Here is a 20,866-nt window from a genome sequence, read left to right as displayed (position 1 = left end):
GGAAAGCCTGGCATATCTCAGTTTCACCCATCTATGCCTTATAATTTTGCCTATAGGGGTGAAAAGAGATATTTTAGTCAGTGTGTTTTTTTTACTGTGAATGGCATCCATCAGAAAATACTTGCTATGGATGCAAAGAGAAGTTGATTTCTTAAGTGAGACACCAAAACCTGTAGATGAAGACAAACGGGGCATCCAACAAGCAGGGAGGGGATGCAGACAAATAGAGCAGTCAGCATACTATCCATAAGGCCATTACAATATTTTCTCACTTGCGTGTTGTTCTTCTATTTCCCCTCTCTTCGTTGGACTCTCTCAGTTGTTAATGGCTGGTTTAAGCGTGCCATAAGTTAATACTTTCCCCGTGGAGTACTGTTGCAGAGTGAAAACATACTGATTACTGTATCAGTGTGGACCAAAAGTGCCTCGAGTCCAACGTTTTGTCTCCAGTGAAGAAGAATGTGAAATACTACAGAGAAAGGTATAAATTCTCCATGTACCTAATTGCACAATGTTGAGGCAAGGGTGAAACATTACTCTTGAACTCAGTATTAGCTTATTAGCTAGAGTGTGAGGAGCAGAGCACAGTTTTACCTGTTTGATCTCATGGTTGTGTAATCATAAGCATTATAGCTAAATTGACATTGATGGCTGATTTTAAAACATATTATTCTTCCAGGGTTTCAGCTACAAGTGTAAGATTGGAGATGGATTTCTACCCAGATATTTTTTCAGTTATTAAAAATGCTCGGTGCGTGTTATCAATTACTCTTCTAATGCAGGCAATGAGTGACCTTTGTTTAAGTCAGTCTCTGATTTGTTGCCGTGTCATGTTGCTCTTGAAAAATGTTACTGCTGAAAATGACTGTTTCTTTTTCTTGATTTTATCTGAAGTAACAAGTTTCTTCTGTTTGGGAAATACCCAGATATTCATTTACCTGTAGGTGTGTTTCGGAAATAGGAATTAATATTTGATGCAGAATACTTCCTAAAGTTGGTTGGTGGTTTTTTTGCATATGCTTTTTAAATAAATGTGATTACCTCACAGAGTGGCAAAGACAAGTGTAGGTTAGCATAAACATTTGATAAACCAGTTTATTTGTAATACCATGAAATTAATGTAAACAAAAATATTCTCCTAGAAAATAGTTTTCTTGAAAACCCGCCAAGATTTATTGAATACATCTGTCTTGACAAAGCACTTCAGCTGAGATCAAATAAACCTGTACCTTGCAGGGAACAGCTGCAGCTATTTTAAAATGAAGTTAAACAAGCATGAAAAAAAGGGGATGAAAAATAACACCACGGGAAAAGTAATTAGCCTGATACAGTACAATCTGCAGTGATACAGGCCATAAAAAAGCACGGTCAAATTACAGCGGTGACTCAGTGAGGATTTGAATGACTGACCAGGCCACACCTTCGTTATGATTACCCGCTGCGCTGCATCCATAGGGATGGAATTCTTGTCCGTTTGCACCAACCAGCCTCCCCCCCCCCCTTCGGAAGACATCCCCCACGCCCGGCCTGCATCCACAGCAGGGCACAGACAAGGACCGCCTGGCAGTACCTCTCCCCTTTCTCGGCTGTACTCGGCCAACCGGCGCTGTAGCGGTGGACGGGCCGCCGGTATTTCTCCCGGCATCACCGTCTGTGACGGTAGCGGGCAGGCCGGGGCTGAGGGGGCCCTCTTTTTGCCTCCCGGGGGGGAGGGGGTCGCAGCCTCGGCCGGCCCCCAGCACCACACGCCGTTTTAGGGATGCGCGCCAAGCCACGGGTGCGCGCGCCGTCTCTCCACACACAGGCGCGCTCCCGCCTCCTCCCCGGCACGCGCGGCGCCACCGCCCTTCGCCCGGCCCCTTCTCGCCGATTGGCCGGCGGCCCCCCGGCAGGTGCCGGTGCGCGGCGGGGGCGCGGCGGGAGTTGCTGCTGCTGCTGCCGCCGCCGCCGCGGCAGCTCCCGGTGGCGCGTCCGTGAGGGGAGGGGAAGGGAGGGGAGGGGACGCGGCGAGCAGAAGGAGAAGGAGACGGCGACTGCGGGCTCTTGCCTTGCGCCGGCCGGTGCGGAGAGGGAACGGGGCACCTGTGCCCGGCGGCTCCGCGCGGGTGGCTGGCGGGGCGACTGGCGCGGAGCGGCCGCAGCCCTCCTCCCTGCGTGAGCGACGGGGGCGCAGCCGCCGCCGGTGGCTCTGCCCGTGCCCCAAGCGCTGGGAAGTTACTGCCCGCCTGCCATTTTGGTGCAGCCCTCGCGTTTGGCCGAGGGTGAGTACGGCCGGGGCCGCGGCCGCCGTTCCCCGCGGGCTGGGGCAGGGGCTGGGGTGGAGGGGGTCACCCGCGGGGCCGGCCGGCGCCGTGAGGGGCCCCTGCGGCAGGGCCCTGCTCGCGGGGCCGCCCGCCGCAGCGCCCCGTCGCCGGGGGTGGGGGGGTGGCGGGGAGGGGGAGAGCGGCCGGTGCTCGGCCCGCGACGGTTCCCGCCCCGCTTGCGAGGGGTCCCGCGCGGCGGGCGGGGCTGGGCGTCGGGTCCCGCGGCCGTTGGTGCCTGAGGGGCCGTTGGTGCCTGAGGGGCGGCTCCTCCGCGGCGACTTCGTGTGCGGGACGACGACGACACGACATTAGGCTTCCTTTAATTACCGGCCAGATGTCTGAGTAGCTTCATAGCGCTCTGCTGACAGCGTGGTTATTGAGCGACGTCCCTGCGGGGCATTGTTATTGTTATCGCTATTAGAGCGTTTTACTCTTGATCAACTTCCCCGCAAGCACGGGGAGGGTTTCGGCGTAGCGCTGCCTCAGCCCCCTCTCCGCGGGAGCATCCCGCAGCTCCGCGCTTGTAATTTATGCTTCAGACAGAAGCAGCATGCGTTTTCCTAGTATCAAGGTCAGTTTATCGTAACTGCTGAGGAAAATACCATATGGCTCAGGCTGACTTTTCTTAGGGAATCTAATTAAGTAGGAGCGTGTGTTGTACTGGGGTTTAAGATACGTTTTAGGCGAACGTAACCAAATTAGATCGCAAAATGCCTTAGAGCACGTGTGCGTCCTTCCTCAAGCATGTTTGCAGGGATGTTAACTGTATCTAGCCATCTATTTTGACAAATGGCGGGTTTTTGCCTTATACGTACTGTTTTGCTATTTCCTGCATTTGTGGGTAGCTGTCGTCCTGTGGAGCCTGCAGCTTGTTAGAATAGGCACAGCAAGGATATTGGCAATAAAGGCTTTTACTTGTTCCTCTGATAACCCTTTTCTGGAAGGCTAGAGAGAGAAAGGAGGGAAAGTTAGTTTAGTTCTCACCTTGCCAGACGTTTTTCTGACTTTGAGGGACCTGTCATCAAGCTGGGCAGGTTTTTATAGTTGCTTATTGGTGATAGTGGTTCCCTGGGAGCTGCTTTGAGACCACTGACTCGGTCCCTACAGTTAAATTGTCAAACAGTAACATTTGCCAGTTACTCTAGCTTGCGAAAGTGAACAGAGCTGTGTAAAAAGCAGAAGGTGATCTATCTTGTACGTAATCCCTTAGGCTACTACTGCCTTACCCATTGTTACTCAGGTACCGGATAGTATCAGAGCATATTTACTGATGCATTATGCCCAAGCATCCAAAAATGTGCTTGGCGATTTGGTAGCCTTCCTGTGGAATTTGTCAGGTAACTTAGTACAATGCATACAACAATTACAAACAGGAGAGTATCGTTTTCAGCAGCTGTGATACATTAATTGCCAATGAGAACTCCCAGAAGTCAATTCCATCCCAGTAGCCCACACTGGGATGAGAGATACTTAAAAAAGGACTGTCCCCTGCAACAGGACTTGCATCTTGGACCTGCTGCTGATTCAAGTGACACGATATTGTCCTTTCAGACATGTTAATGCTTTTTAACAGATTGTCTTCATCTGAACCGGTGCTACCTAGGAGTGATACAAGATCAAGAAAGCTAAGCTAAAACTTTCTTTTATTTTCCTGAGTTGGTTTCCTGCTTCCACCCTAACCTGATGAATACAGCTGAATATGCTACAATTGAATGCTAAACCAGGCTTTTGGATTATATAGGGTGTACCCAGGTGTATGAACACAGCGGGAGTTTGCCTTTCTCACTTAATAGTTGCAGTAAACAGAACACTTGAAAAACTTGTACTTAAAGAAAAAAAAAAATATCCCTAAACTATGCATGGGTGATGCTGAAGAAAAGCTGCATATACCAAAGGCGCTATTGTTCATAAACAGTACATCTGTATGAAAATGTGACTCCTTTGTGTTGCTGCCAACATTAATATGCCCTATTGTTATCAGACTGGAAACTGCTGTTTGGCAGTGTAAACCACCTTCACTTGCCCTTGGAAAGTTGGACAAGTTGAAAGAAACTAGTTGAATATAGTTCCATGAAAACCATAGGGACAATTTTTCTCTTTGAGAAAATCCATTCCTTTGAGTGGACTAATCCAGCCTTCCCATGGAATGCTTTATTCACCTTCCTTTTGGATCCTGGTAGGTTCTTTGCTAGATGGATTCTTACAGATAATAAGGGCTTGTGGCTTACCTGACAGGCAGAAAATGAACCAGCCCCAAGTTTCTTGCATTCAGAGATTTATAGCAGCTTACTTTCGAAAGAAGCTTATTGGACTTAAGGGAAGAGGAAGATAACTGCTGTATTTGAGTGTGGAGTGCAGCACACCGTACTGTTGCTCAAATTACCAAAGAAACTTGGCCTTTATGTACAGCATGAACAGGGAATTTTGTAGAAGTGCTAAATACAGTGTGATTTGATAAGATTGCAAGCCATGGTCTAGTTTTGTGTATCTCTGAGATTGGGCAAAGATGCCTATCTCCAAACTTTATGTGAATTTACAGAAACCCAAGAGGAAGACACCTTATATGTGGCTGGCACACTAGTAAGATCTGTTGTTCGTATGGTAAAGACTAGTGATTATGACCTGCTTGCTATTTAACTTTCAGCTGAAACGCCTTCTCCTCTTTTTTTAAAAAAATCTTACAGAAAAATGCCACGGTGCATTTTTTTAAAACTGCATTTTCAGAAAATAAATGTCATGTTCAATATTCAATGTCCTGGAAATAAAGAAATAAAGCACACTATAGTGGAAAGCAGTTTAATGAATCAACTAGCAGCTTTAGCATAGATGAAGAGAGTATAAGAACTGCAGTGGCTTGACTGCTCAGAAGCTAATATCAGCATTATTGTAATAGTGACAGATTTTTAGATCTGATGGATACTATTCTGGGAATAGGAACACATTAAATTTCCAGGCCAATATGCATTAAATTTCAACAGCAGAGCACTTATTTATTAAGAATGTTATACTAACAAAAATATTTATCTTGCAAATTTTTACTGGCCCTTTAGTCCCTGACCTGGGTAAAGGAAATGAGACCTCTTATTACTTCGTATTACCTATATGCTTCATTTACATATTAATCAATTGATGATCATAAAAGAAAATCTAATATTTTGGTATTTGGTGTTTGGTATTCAGATTATTGCAGTTATTACTATCTGCTGGTTGTTTTGAGATATAAAGCATTACCATAGGAAATTAATTTTGCATTCTTCAAGGCGAAGTACACCTCCAAATAAAATATCGCCTATTGAAGTGGAGGAGCTAACTACTGCGGAGATTAATCTTGAAGATGAGACACTTTTGATGGCATAGTCTCAAGTTGACTCATGTTAATCAATTAAGTAGTCTTCCTGAGTTTTGCTGGTGCTGACTGGCAGGTGGAAAGGGAACTCTAGCCTGTCCTACTGCTGAAGACCCAAGCTCAAGTTCTGCTGTGCAGCAGTTCCAAAAACCTTTTCTTTCTGGACTCTTCCTTGCAACGTATGCTGCTTATTGATGGAGAAGAATAAACAGCTAAGTGACTTAATGCAGCCATAGTTTCTGGATCAAGTCTGTTTAAAGGGTGCTGAGGTAGTTTACTGTTGAAAATGAGATGTAGTCTGTTCTTGTGATAGCCATCTGAAGTGTAAAGCCTCACTCAAAGGCTATTAAAGTCCATGGCATTCCCACTGGCTTTAATGAGTCTTGAAGCCAGGCAACAGCCTGAAATTTTTTTTTTAATATCTTTAAAAAAAAAAATTTAAAATATTTTTTTAAAAATATTTTTAATCCTTTTCTTTTTTTTAATCTGCTTTTTAATAAAAAAACAATCTCATCCCCAACACCCTCCACCTGCCTCTATGCAGGATAATATGTGGTTCTGCTGTTGTAAACCAACTTTCTGTTCTTGGAGGAAGACAGTACATAATCTGTTGTTTTCCTTCTTGAAAGGAAAGAAAGCAAAACATGTTTACAACTTGAGGAGTAAATTTTCTGTTCTGCTCTTGTGATGAGGAGTTTTATCTCTTCTGAAACTAATACAAAAAGAGCTTCTTATTAGGTGTTACTTCTGATACAGAAGGGCATTTTAATGTGGTTTTCTTCTGTCCCTTTTGGGCTGTATGAACAGGATGTTGTGTCCCAGGGCAATCCAAATAGCAAAGTGCTGGTTTGTGCCATTATCATTAGTTGCTACAGCATGAATGTTCAGTGTGTGATTTAAGTGCTGTTGACAGAGATGCAGCTAACACTGTCCTGAAGTGTACCTGGAGTTGCAGAGTGTACCTATTTTTCAAAGCATTGTTAATCTTGCAAGAGGTTGATTCCTTCCCCCCCACACTTAAGAGAATTGATCCCTCTGCCCCGCAGTGGTCATCCCCAGGAGTGCTTGGTGTACCTTTCTGGAAGTTATCTCAATACTTGTGTCTTGCTTTGACAAGTGATAAGTGCTTTGAATAAGTACTTTGACATTTGTTTGACAGACCATGAGTTGGATTTAAGTTAAACCATAGTGTGTGAATTGGAGCAACAGCAGGGTTTAAAAACAGTTGAAAGAGCTTTGGGGAGGATTCTAAAAGGTATAATCTGGTGATGTTGGTTTTTATACCCTCAGTTGGGCTTGATCTAAAAGGTGGTTCCAAAAATTGTCTGTACGTTAATCACCGCAAGCACAAAAGTCATGGGTTGAGTCCTAAATGAGAAGAAAACAGTTCACCTCTAGAGGAAGATCAGCCTGATTATTCCACCCCATACACTTCTAATGTTTAATGACAAGGCTTCAGATTCCTGCTCCAAGGTAGCATCACAGGTCAAAAAGAGGGGAATCAATGGGTGAAATACTGTGGACTCAGGTTCTACACTTAATCAAGTGAACTGCACCTCCTCCATGGAAATACATAATCTATGTGGTTGTGGTGGGTGAAGAATACCTTAAGATTGTGCTTTCATTTGGGGGGTAAGTTGGCGTCAATGTTGTATCAAGGTCCAGAGGCCCACTATAATGGATACTGGAAATCTAAAAATTGGGAGAAGCTAATGTAAAGGACTGGAAACAGGAATTTTCTTGGTAAAGCTGATGTTCTTTGTGTAGGCTTATCAAAGGAGCATGCTGTTTCAGTGTACTGGTGGTGCTACTTTGATCTTCAGTGGTGGGCCCTGATAAAGGGAACTGCTTTAAAAAAAACCGTTAATGAGGTACAGAGGAGTCCTAGCTAGTTCCTAAAGATGGTGGCTTAACTTGATTAAGTTGATCAAATAATAGTTTCTGTGGGACTCAAAAGGTGTCTATGCTGACTGGCTGATTTTTCTAAACCTGTAAGAGGATGAACTTCTTTGGTTCCCTAGTTTAAACTAAAGGAGCTGTGAGGCTGCTCCAGTTTGGATCCAAATATGAGTGAAACAGCAGTCAAAACCTGACAGTGAAGTTGGCCTTTGAACTCCAGAAAGTGCCTGACTGTGTCTTGCGCTTGAATGTAAATGCATAAACTTGGGATTCAGAACTTCAGGTTTGCGTTTGTTGGCCAGGGCTCAGATTATCTCCATGTTGTATAGTGTCAATATAAAAAAAAGTAGCCAAGCTTGGGTCCAAAGCAGAGCCTCTCCTAAGCACAGTGTAGAGAAGGTCCCAGTGTCAACAAACTAATCCATTAACTCCCTGACCTGACAGATTAACCCAGCTCCTAGTTTGGTTTTTAGAGGCTTTCTGCAGCTCTGGCTTGATTTCTACAGCTCTGGCTCTATTTTACTCTTGTTTTATGTCACTTAACAAAGGCTTATCTAAACAGTTAAGACAACCTGCTTCTGAAACCCTTTTTTCCATGCATGGGGCATAAGTTGTGTGTCAACCAACTACAGCTCATCACTAAGTCTCAGTGAAATGGGACATGTGGCTTTACAGATGTCACTCTTTGTTATTGTATCTCTTACGATTCTTGCTTGCTCTAGCATAAATCAGGGTTAGAAGTACTTTGCAGGTGTCAGTGAATGTGGAAGGCACAGTCTTATGAAATTATTTTTGGTTTTGATTTTGTTCATTTACTTGCTAATCTGTAAAATTTAGTAATTTGCAGTGGGGTTTCCTGTCAGTGGTTTGAATTAGCAGTGATTTACTGTATTAAATTTGTTTTCACATCTGGCAGCACTAGAGAATACTGCCTCATTGTGGCAACTGCTGTTGGAAGCATATTCCTACCTCTAAAAATAGAATTTCTGTCTCTGTCCTAGTCCTGCAGGAAGATTCTTTCAGTCAGAGGTTAGTTCTTGGATCAAAGTTAAGGATATGCTGATGTGTGATATTTAGTAAGAGGGATGCAGGATATTAATTAGTGCAACATATGTTGTGGAGGAAAAATCCATTTTATTGTGTAGGATATTTTAAATATGCCTGTGGTGTGTTTGCATATTGGTTGCATTTTGTATTATGGATGTTTTGGTAGCAGTCAGGCAATCCACTTAACTGTTTACTTTTGTAGTTTGCATGGGTTGATCACAATATGGCCTTCAAGTTATGATGAGATTCTTAATTTATCATAATCCTTTTGCCTGTATTATTGAAATGCAAAATTAAATTTATAAACAGATGTAAAATGTGTAGTGCTTCCAGAAACTGTTTGAGGTTTTACAAAAGCTTCACCTTTTCTCTCAGTGTTTTCCTCCCCAGATTAAAGGTATGAATAACTCCAATGAGAAGCCTTACCACCACTTTATGCAGTAGCAATGCTTTGGCATCTTGAACTTGCAAGAGTTATCTTGGTAGACCTATGTTTTCTTGGTTAGTTTGCTGAATTTGATCAGTAGGATGTTCCTCTAGAGCTGTTCTTATAAGTAGTGACTGCTGTGGTACTAGGAAAGGCATTTAACTTTAAAACACATACTCATCATGTGCTGCTCCACAGCTCGTATGATAGTGGACCTTCTGTATCATTCAGTTTCTTCAGGCCATACAAGAAAATGGGGTGTTGGAATCTGAAATAGGGATCTGCACAGGAATATCCTGAGTTGTGCTCTTATATACTCTTTCACAAGGAGGGAGATAAATATTTGAGCCTTCCTAGGATTAACATGGCACTGAACCTGAGACTTTTTCTGGGTGCGCGTATTAGACTGTTACACAGATAACGTGAGTGCTCCCTTCTCTGCCTGGCTCTTAAAATGAGATAAAGTGCCATCGATTCTTTGAAGGAACAGAGAAGGATTTGCTGTTTCTTTCATCTCCCTTCAATCTGTGTAGCTCATTTGAGGGCCATTGATTGTGAAATGCTGAGACTGACAGGTGTCTCGGGAGAAGGATGTGGCATGTATAGTGCAACCCAGGTGTGTGAACGTATTTTTGCAGTCCTTGCTCTGGAGCTAATGCCGAGGAGAGAGGAATACAAATGAGCATTTTGTTTAGTATTTTCTTCATGCTGGCCCAAACTTAGAAAGTACAGTGTGAAGATTGATTTGCCAGGTGTGTTCTGGTTTGGGTTTTGATGGGAAGGTGGAAGAAGGGACAGAACTCCATTCAGCGGCTGCTGTTCTCTCTGTGCAGGCAGCCTGGATACATAAGCAGTAAACTCTAAGCCCCACTTGGCAAGTCGGGCATCCAAAGGGAAGTCCTTGCAGTGTCACACTTACAGATGTGCAAATTTCTGATTGTGTTGGGCTCTGTGGGATCAGTTGCATGCCCTAAGTGCGCATGCTGGCTTTCTCCCTGACCTGTGCTGATTCACCTTGGGGTTGGTTGACGGTCCATTACAGTATTGAGTTGCATTTCATGCTTTAGATTGAAGGCACATGGAAAAGAGGCCAATCATCCAAGATACAACTGTGTGTCAGCACATTACTGCTCCAATTTTGTCTTTTTCTCCAAGTGGTCTTGCTCATTTTGGGAAAAGTAACAGTCAGTCTCACACAGTCAGAATACTGTCAGACCCATCATCTCAACCATGCGTTCTTCCGTGACAGTTGCTACTAAATAGAGAAAATAGAGCTGAGCATGATTTGCCTAACTTCAGCATAAACAATAGAAGACAAGACTGAAGTAAAATGAGAGTAACTAGAAAGCTGATGACACTGAAATACATGCTAACACTCTATGCCAGATGACCTATGATCTTTAGCAGCTGTAGGGCCAAATTCTGGATAAACCTTTCTTCTAGGAGTTCACTGTTACCAGTGAGAAGATTATTCTGGTCAATGAATTTGGCTTTTATATTGCATTTTGAATTCCCACTGGGATTTATACTTGTGTGCCAGTCCTAGGCCTGATACATAGGTATAAAATGGTCATGATTTATTATTAAGATTCTCTTTTTAATATGACTTTTCTTTTAATCTGCCAAAGGTAGATGACAGAAATTAAGTCCTCCAGCATAATCTTTAGTCTTTTCTGTAAAAATGACTTTTTTTTTGCTATTTAAATAAAATAGCTTCTGTTTTTTAGAAACAGTTTAATATTTTGTTTTCTGCCTCAGAGTAACATCCTTAGGTGAGAGATGCCATTCTTTTTTAAATAAACTGTGACTTTAGTGGAGCTTTTCTACTTCTGCTATTTCATATACAATGCTTAAAATAATGTAACATATAGAAGCAAGAAGACTGTGAAAGTCCTATTTGTTTCCTAAATAGATTAAAATTTAAAACTACACAGTACTAACCTTTGACCTTTAAGATTTACAATTTCCCCCATTATAGTATGTCCTGGCACTCTTCTAGATAAGTTGTCATGGTTTAACCCCAGCCAGCAACTAAGCACCATGCAGCTGCTCGCTCACTCCCCCCCCATCCAGTGGGATGGGGAAGAAAATCGGGAAAAAGAACTAAAACTCGTGGGTTGAGATAAGAACGATTTAATAGACCAGAAAAGAAGAAACTAATAATGATGATGATAACACTAATAAAATGACAACAGCAATAATGAAAGGATTGGAATGTACAAATGATGCGCAGGGCAATTGCTCACCACCCGCCCACCGACACCCAGCCAGTCCCCGAGTGATGATTCCCCGCCCCCACTTCCCAGTTCCTAAACTAGATGGGACGTCCCATGGTATGGAATACACCGTTGGTCAGTTTGGATCAGGTGCCCTGGTTGTGTCCTGTGCCAACTTCTTGTGCCCTGGCTGGGCATGAAAAGCTGAAAAATCCTTGACTTTAGTCTAAACACTACTGAGCACCAACTGAAAACATCCGTGTGTTATCAACATTCTTCGCATAGCGAACTCAAAACATAGCACTGTACCAGCTACTAGGAAGACAGTTAACTCTATCCCAGCTGAAACCAGGACAGAAGTACACATGGTTATTGTAATAACTTGCATTAATAAGGAACATTTCTTCCAGAAGGACTGGAATGAACTTCATGGTTCTTTTAAAAACCTGCTGCTCCACACCCCCCCCCCCCCCCCCGGCCCCCCCCCCGAAGTGAAACAAACCTAACTGTGCTCAGGAACTTGCAAGCTGTTTGGTTTTCTAAAGAAATCTCACACAAAATTAGTACAAGGCTGAAAGGAAGATAATTTTCTGTTTTGGTTATAGACCAGGAAATAGTGCAGTAAATCTCAATTAAGATCTGTGTGGGTACAAAGAATAACATCCTTTTTGAGATACTTGACTTGCTTCTCATTTAAAATGTGGCACACCAGATACCAATCCTCATGTTGGAGTCACCTGGGCTGTGCTTAACTTTTCATCTGAAGAGGTAGCTTTGTACTTCCAATGATTTTTTTTTTTTATTCCCCCCTCCCCCCCCCCCCCCCCTTGTTATTTTGGGACACTAGTTTATTTCCAGTGTAAAGGGAAGAATACCCAGTGGTGTTTACTGCAGCTTCTAGACTTTCTTGGGGTTTAAAAAATATTAAGAAATTTGTGACCAATGTTAATTATGCCTCATTTTAGACCTAATGATGTGCTAGCTGTAGTAGAAATTATTTTGGACAGTAATGTTCTTTAAATGTTGTCTTTTGGCTAAAGTCTGTTTTGTTCAAGAGTGGTGACATAATTCAAAACACAGGAATCCCCTTTACACTTCAAGACTCAGACCTTATTTTTGTCATCAAATAAAGCATGTGACATTATATAATTTATATATGATACTTATTTGTGACACTTTAAAACATTTAGCCTAATGACCTTGTGCTGGCAATGTGATCACTTCTTTCGGATGTTCAATAAACAAAACTTTTTTAAAATACAAGGTGTGGTGAAGGAGCTCTGTTGTGGACAAAGCATTAGTCTTTCTTTTTGGCTTAGAAAGGTGACTATCTTGTACGATTTAGAGGGCAAAATGTTCACCAATAAGATTACACAGAAGGATTTCTTAAGGAACTAAAAGACTTCTGCAGAAGTTGGCCAAATGCCAAACTATAATGACAAGACAGATTGAGCAGTATTATTTAGGTCTTGACAGACTGCTGAAGGAAGTAAACAAGAGTTGGTTGGTGACAGAATCAAAGATATAATCACTAGCAGGTTTTTTCTTGACTTTTCTACCTGGAAAATACTAGAAGTGGTAGAGTAGCAGAACAGAGTAGAAAAGCTCTGCTGTTTAGTGACTAAAGCTGAGAGCATGTGAGGGAAATGTATTCTATATGAAATATTTCAGTTGCAAATAGCTGGGTTGAAGGAGTTTGTGATACTGGCTCCTCAAGTATCACATTTCATTAATGCACATGAGCAGCATTTTAAAGCAAAAATGATACTGCGTTGTGGAAACAGGTGAAATCTTGATTAAAAATTTGCTCAGAAGGAATTGTAGGATATTCTTGTTCGCAGTGCTGGGGTGTTGGAGGGATCTCTTCCATATACACACTTGTATGGCCCCCCAGCCCTGAGCCTTCTCTTCTGCAGGCTGAGCAGTCCTAGCGCTCCCAGCATCTCCTCTTGTGAAGGATGCTCCAGTCCCTTAATCATCTTTCTGTCCCTGAGCTGGGCTTGCTCCAGTAAGTCTGTATCTTTCTTGTACTGGGGAGCCCAGACTGGATGCAGCACTCCAGGTGCAGCTTTGCTAGGGCTGATTTCTTTGCTACAATATGAAAATAAGATGCCTGTGTTGTACAGCACTCAGTGTGACCACTTGCATAATTAACTTTATAATGTGGCTTTTTTGTCAAGCAGAGAATCTGTTTTAAATGCTAGTTGGTTCTTAAAAAAAAAAAAAAAAAAAAAAAAAAAGTTGTGGACTTTCTCCTCACCCTTCTGTAATGCTAATCTTCTGCTGAGACTGCAAGTCCAAACAGCTTAGGTATCGTATGAGTGACTAGGAAATACACTACTTGCCCTCATTTCTTGTGTGGATGCTCTTGTCAGTTTTAAAATTCAGAAGCATTGCTTGCTGTTCTTGAAAAGCATTTCATTTGCTCCTTGTTCTGTGGGTTTTTTGTGGTTGTTTTGGTGTTTTTCTTGGTTTTTTTTTTGTTTTGTTTTGGTTTTTTTTGGTGGTGTGGTTTGATTTTTTAATTATTTTTTTTTTTTTAGAAAAGGTTAAATTCAAGAAATGTTTTCAGTATGGAAGTTTTAATTAGATTTTAAAAGACTGTAAGAAGTATTAAGATTAGGGTATTACTTGGACAATACCTAATCATGTAGTATAAGCCTAGGCTTTCCTGTTACAGTGTGCTGATTTGTTGAGCAATAGTTTATTATTCCTTGTAATGTCTCTGAAAGCTTAAATTTTGTATTCAGTTTGAGATTTAGCAAAGTATTATTCATGAAAGCAAACATCTGAACAGCCTCATGTAAGTTATTTCAGTCGAGGCCAGGAGTTATTTCAGCCTGAGAAACTATTTTGTTGTCATTTTTAAAAAATGTAACTTTTTACACTTCCTCTAGAGGATTTGCCATTGTGTATTTCCAAAATGCATAATCTGGATCTACTGCAAAAAAGACATTTGAGCATTGCTTATAAATATTTATAAACTGCTGTGATACTCCCAGATCAGAGATGATTTAGTAATGGGATGAAAAATTATTTCCTGGAAAAAACCCCACAAGTTCCTTAGAGGTTAATGTAATATTGGAATGCAGACTGAGAGTCTTATAGGTAAATAAACCACATGAAAATCCAAAGTTAAAGTTGCTGGTGATTTTCAAGTATAGGTATACTTGAAATTAAGTCTTTGCTGACCCCAGGAGATTGGAGGTAGTGGGGCTGCCCACCTACTTCCAGATTTAGGGGTAAATTTCCCCCTTCTAATACGTGACTGCAATGGGCAGTGGTGGCTGGATCAAAGGGATAATTTTCTTTACTGATTGGCCACAGTTTTCATGTGTGAAAAAACAGTATTAATTTTGACAAAGTTTCCAAAACCATTTTGATGAAGACCTGAAGGGAGAACTTATTATGACAGCGTTAATTACAGTTGTTAACTTGATGTTCAAGAACAACTGGAATGGCATCTTTGATCTAGTGTCTTCATTGTCTTGTGTCTCAGACAGCTGTAGCCCTACCATGGAGGGGTGTCTACTGGCTCCAGCAATTGCTTAGAATAGTTTTATTTCCTTTTAGTTGATGTGTTTCTCCCATAAAAGTGTATGGGTCTGAAAAAAGTTAATTGGAAAAGTCCTGCTTACTTCTTTGCGGATGTGCTTTTCCTGTAGTGAAGACCTTCCATCCTTTTAGAAAATCAGAGAGGCCCTTTGCACTTAAGTGCTTTGCATGAGAAGAGCTGAACAGGTACCCCAGAGCCTGAAGGGAATAATGTGTCCCAGGACACTGCTTGTTCTGTCTTCGAGCTCCAACGTGTACGTGTAACCTCAGTAAGCCCTACTTCACCATTTCTTATGCCTGCCAGTGCGCAGTGAGGCTTTGGTACAAGGAGTGAGGGTGAAGGGACGGGGGAAAATCTTAACATTCTGGTGAAAGTTTCAGGAAGATTTATGTGTTCTTGTGGGATGGAAGGATATCTTGCCGGTTGTTCCTCACTATATTTTAGCCAACCTTTAATCTTAACATACGTTCTTGGCCTTACAAGTGGGATTAGTGAGGACTACATATAGTCCTCTGTTTCTGTGGCGATTTTTTCTGCAAAAATTGGGGTAATTTTATTTAGAAGTACATTTTTATAGCCTTTATTAACTCATTGTTGATGTTCCTGTTCAGCTTCCTTAGCAGACTGACAGTCAAGCCTGAACATACTGTTCCGTTGTGACCTTTGTTAGCTGCATGTGTCTCACTGGAGGGATCTTGTCATCTTGGTTTCACCTAAGCTTCTATCCCATCTGCTTGTTTTTGTTGAAGTGCTGTTTCCTTGAATGAAGAGTGTATTCTGAACTTCATTGATAGCCTAACCAAAATAGAAAAAATAAGCAATACCCTCCTTACATGTGTGTGTTTTTTTTTTGTTTGAAGAACTGTAACCAGGTGATTGGAGGAAGGTAAATATTGTTTTAAAAAAAACAAAGCAAACCAACAAAACCCAAACAAAACCCAACCAACCACATTCCCCATCTTCATCTAAGTAGCAAATGAATTGTTATGTTTAGAAAATAATGGTGACTTTTTTTTTCCCATGCTTCTACTTGCTATACTATTTGGAGCAATTAATTTTATGCTATAGTAGTGTTGCTTAGAGGTGTTTTTTTGAGACAGAACCAGCTTATGTGTTTTACATAGTCTGATTCAGTTGACACTCATAATGGATAAAAAGGCAGTTATAGTTGCCTCTGCAGTATAATGTAAGAACTTTTGTGTGTTTGTAATTATTATATACATTGCTAGGAGCTCATAACAGAGCTGCAAAAACTGTATGATGTTTCTGAAACCATAACTCAGTGTGGAGACGGACACCTTTACAATTGCCCAAATAATTACATAAATCACAGAAATTAATACTGAGAGCTGAATTTACTAGAATTCAACAAAATTAATAAAAGTCATAAGGAAATAAATTAGAACAAATTGATGATAATTCATTAATGAAATAAATGGACCAAGCTCTAGTTCAAACTTTATAGTGCCTTCAATTAATACATAACATTGGCTACTACTTTTTCTCTTCCATTGTCATTCACAGAAAGGGGAAATAATGATATCTTGGTGGTAGTGACATCTAAATCTTTCCAGTCTCTCTGGGAAATGCATTTGAAATGTATATGCTTACTTTTTTTTGTATGGTGTTTTAAAATAATTCCTGGTTTCTTAGTTGGTAGTACAAAATATTTTTGAGTGTTATAGGAGAGTATGTTCTCTATTCATACGCAGTCACAGGGACTGTGTTTTGCAAACAGTTTTGCAAACTGGTGGCATAAAATCTTAAGAAATGTTTAAACCTCATTTCAGCCGAGTTAAATATGTTTCTTGAGGGCAACACTGAGGTCTTCCATCAATATTATTTAATATTCCAAATAATTTATCTTTTTAATTTCTTTTTAAATTGGGGGTGGTTGCTTTCAGTGCATGGAACTTGAATGATTCATTTCAGAATTATTTTTCAAGTTGTGCCAGGGGAGGTTTAGACTGGATATTAGGAAAAATTTCGTCACTGAAAGGGTTATGGAGCATTGGAACAGGCTGCCCAGGGAAGTGGTTGAGTCATCATCCCTGGAGGTGTTTAAAAGACATGTAGATGTGGCACTTAGGGGCATGGTTTAGGGATGGACATGGCAGTGTTAGGTTTATGGTTGGACTCAATAATCTTAAAGGTATTTTCCAATCTAAATGATTCTATGATTTTCTTCTCTGATGTTTATGGCAGCAGCTTTCTTTTTGTTGGGCAGATGTGCCTATGATTTCAACACGCTTGGGAAAAATATCAATGCTTTCAATTTATTTTGCATTTTTTTCTGTTTCTGCTTTCAGATTTTCCTCATAGTTATTCATATCCAGGACAGAATATATAATGGGGAGAAAACTGGATCTTTCTGGTTTGACTGATGAAGAAGCAGAGCATGTGCTCCAGGTGGTTCAGCGAGATTTCAGCCTTCGTAAGAAAGAAGAAGAAAGGCTGAGGTAAGAATAAAAACATGATTAAAAATACTGGTGCCTCTGGATTATTACAAACTGGTTTGGGGGGAAACTGGAGAACACAGCTCTTTTGTGGTGTTCTATGCATTAATAATCAGTCCTGTCACAGAGGCAATAAACATCCAAACTCCTCCACATGAATTCAATTATTGAGTAGTAAGTCATTTTTCTGCTTAGTCTATCCTGGCCTAAGCCACAATGATGGTCTCTAAATCATCTGTGTATATTGCCTGGGTAGAGGCTAAGTAGTGGTTGACTTTAACATAAACAGAAGTTTAAGATAAGAGATTTTTTTTTATTTTTTTTTTTGCTTGCTGTAGTCGGTTCCTTTTCTTCTATTCAGAAGTTTTGTCTATGTGCAAACATCTAAAGATTTAGAAGTTAAACCTAGCTCTTTCCCCCAAAATAATCAATGGGACGTGTTATCCATTGTATTGAGAAGTTAATTTTGCTTTCAGTAGTCTGTGTACAAAATGATTGCAAGCAGAAACAACCCAGAAGAAAACAAATGGGACTTGTTGCAAGGTAAGTTTTTCAGCCCAGGAACATCCGTATGTGACAAGGGGACTACTGACAGAGACCTGAATTGGTAGATGCAACGTTTTTCCTGTAGTTTCAACAAAATTTCCTTGAATTATGATGTCTGATTTTTTTCTTTTATTATTACCTGCTTTGAACACATATTTATTCTCTAGAATAGTCTGAAGTCTTTATCTATACTTGGCAAATGTGCATTCTCTTACCGTACTACTAGTATTACAGATATCACCTGTTTCTTTATCATTTATCATCAAGCTGAAGTCAACAGAGCAGGAAGATGACTGAAATAAGCACAAACTAGGTATATATATTATGTGCCTAGTGGAACTGTGAGGAATCCTGTCTCTGTCAGTTTTCTGTTACTATTTTCTGAAACTACTTGGAACATTAGCAACAAGAAAGACTTGTGGCATAGGCCTAATTCAATTTTGGCATGATGTGCAACTTCCTGCTTGGGTTGGTAGTGCAAGCTTGCCGCGGGGAGGAAAGACTGGGTGAGGGTGGCATGCAGGTTGGTTTTTTGTGTTGTTTTTTTTGCGGGGGGGGGGGTGGGGGGTGGGGGGTGGGGGTGTGTGTGTCTGTCTGTTTTGCCATGGGTTGTACTGATTATTTTTGGCAGTCTTTCACAACAAAGCCAAGAGATACTAGAAGCAGTTTAAGGAGGGTGAGTGTGGGGCTTTCTCTGGCTTTTTTTTATGTGACTGGTTGTATCTTACTGGAGCAAGCATACGAAAGTTAACAAGTGCTGAGGCATCTTGCCTGTTCCATACAACTAGTTCCTATAGTGAGAGGAGGAAAAAGAAGGATGTAAGGCATAGTCTCAGAAAATTGATTGGAAGCCCTGGATAGATAAACTTTTTGCTGGTGTTTGTGTTTTACCATTTTGCTGCTCAAGTGGTCCGTGGGACTTGATAATTGAATGATCACAAGTAGAAAACTGGTGTGAGAAGGGAGATAGAACACTGGAAAGGTAGGAGAAACACATGGACTCAACTCAGCTTATATGAGTGTGTAAATTTTTTTCTCTTGAGTGTAGTTCATGCCTTTTGCAAGTATTAAAGTATGTTAAAGTGCTGCAAATAATGAGCTGTACTGACAAAGTCAAAGTTCTGAAATGTAGGCTGATATTTAGTATATGTATTTAAGTAATTTTAATGACCTTAAAGATGGCCAGTGAAGTTCAAAGCTTACTTCTGACTTAAAAGCTATGACTCTTTTTTTTTCATCAGGCTATTCCATTTTTTTTTTTTTTTTTTACAAAATGCAGAGTTAAAAGGAAGGATGTAGCAACACATCTTTTTATCTTACTATGTAATAGAATATGTAATCATATAAGAAACTTATGCCTTGCTATAGATCAGATTTTTCAGCCTGTGAGAAAGCACATTAGTTCATGTGTCTGCTTTGATGTTCTTGGCTCAATTGCATTTGCTTTTAGAAAGTTATCAACTGGGAAAGTCTACAACACCGTTTCACTTTACAGGTATTGTCAAGCTTGGTAATGTTCTTTTAAGAGAAAGTACTGGCATATATATTTTATATATTAGACTGCTGTTAATAAATTCAAAACCAACTTACATCTGAAGGTAGGTGTGGTTTTTGTTTTTTTTTTCTTCCTGTAATTAATTCCAGGTAGCAACATTAGTCTTTGGTTGGAACTGTTGAAGCTTTTGCGTGTGATACTTTCTTAAAATAATGTTTCTGTGTAATTCTTCATAGCGTAGATAGTTTTATTTTGGGGTGGTATTCCCCACAAACATTCAGTAGCTGTTTCACAGATGTCTCTCTGGGATTATTCCCATTGGTAGCAATTATTTCTAAAGATCAAGAACTACTTAAGGGAATATATGACAGATTTCCACTATATCAGGAGAATAATGAAAGCTAAGAAAACCATAAGTGGTTGATGGCTTCAATTTTGCTTTGCTAGTGGAAGCTGAAGAGTTAAGTAACACACTACAAGAAATGAAGTTTTGTCTTCACTCCTAATAAGTGTTTTTAAGGTAATAAAGTGAATTGTCAACTGTTTTAAAGCTAACGTACCAATGTCTTTTACAATATTGCAGTTGTTACATGTTAGTTTGTTTTTCCATATTCTGTAAACAAAATGACATAATGAATGTGGGGAGAAAAGCCATACTGATCATCTGCATTTTCTGCTGCAAAGCTGTTTTGAATCTCTCTGCAGTGAGAATTTTTAGCAGTGGGTTCTCTCCTTTAGCATAAAGTTCAGAGAAAGATTTAGTGTTATCAGACAGACTGCTTTTGTACATTTTGGGGAAAAATGAGTTGGCTAAAACTAGTAAAATAGCAGTAAGATGACCATATGCAAACAGTGATTAGTGTGGTTGATTTATTATGCCTTACTCCTTCATATCAGTTCAGTTTCTTTTTTTGCTATGGCTCTCAGCCTGATAGAAGATTAATAATATTTACAGTTCTTTGTTGTTTGTTCACCCATAATCTTTCTATTTCCATTATGTGTTGGTTCTGTTCTTCGGCAGTGGTGTTATGTTTTTATTTACTCCAATGTTAATGTAATCATCCAAAGTCACTGAGGCTAAAATTATAACACAGACTCATAGATAGGTGGGGTTGGTCTTCTGTGAATCAGTTGAAGTAGGCAAACCAGGCAGAGCTGGCATAAGTAGGAAGGTGATCAGTTTGGGTTACTTGGCATGTGTGCTGAGGACTAGGCTGAGGTAGTACAGCCTTGTGTACATCATCACCTCTGCCACAGAAGCTCTTCAGGCTGTCTCTGGGCTACTGGGACACTAATAATCATAGCTGCCTTTTTGAGCAAGTTGACTGGACACACTAATGTTTTTTTTCTCATGGACAGATTTATTTTCTTAATCTTGAATTTCAGACTTACCCATTGCTGACAATTTGCAGCTGCATGAAGATTGGACTGTTTTGATGGTTGAACTTTTAATGTTTTGCTGTGTATAACATTTTTGTCATATCTGCAGTTTGGGGGGGGGGTATTTGCTTTTTTAAAAACATTTTTTTTTTTAAAGAAATGGCAGAGGAGAGCTTTCAAGAGCCTACAAGGCCA

At 40.6% G+C, this 20,866-nt stretch overlaps 1 protein-coding gene across 6 annotated transcripts in view; it reads left to right on the top strand.

Annotated features, from left to right (window-relative positions):
- The first annotated feature begins 1,996 nt into the window (after nt 1–1,996).
- Nucleotides 1,997–20,866, top strand: part of MYRIP (myosin VIIA and Rab interacting protein) — a 239,002-nt gene continuing 220,132 nt past the window's right edge. For all 6 annotated transcript variants that reach the window (XM_049817221.1, XM_049817216.1, XM_049817218.1 and 3 more), the window contains exons 1-2: nt 1,997–2,261; nt 17,104–17,253. In XM_049817221.1, coding sequence (XP_049673178.1) covers nt 17,144–17,253 — 110 coding nt within the window. In that variant the 5' untranslated portion in view covers nt 1,997–2,261; nt 17,104–17,143. The remainder of the gene's footprint in view (nt 2,262–17,103; nt 17,254–20,866) is intronic.

The sequence above is a fragment of the Accipiter gentilis genome, chromosome 14 (genome assembly GCF_929443795.1).
Source record: "Accipiter gentilis chromosome 14, bAccGen1.1, whole genome shotgun sequence".
Lineage (NCBI taxonomy): Eukaryota > Metazoa > Chordata > Aves > Accipitriformes > Accipitridae > Astur > Astur gentilis.
This window is presented reverse-complemented; position numbering and strand designations above follow the sequence as displayed.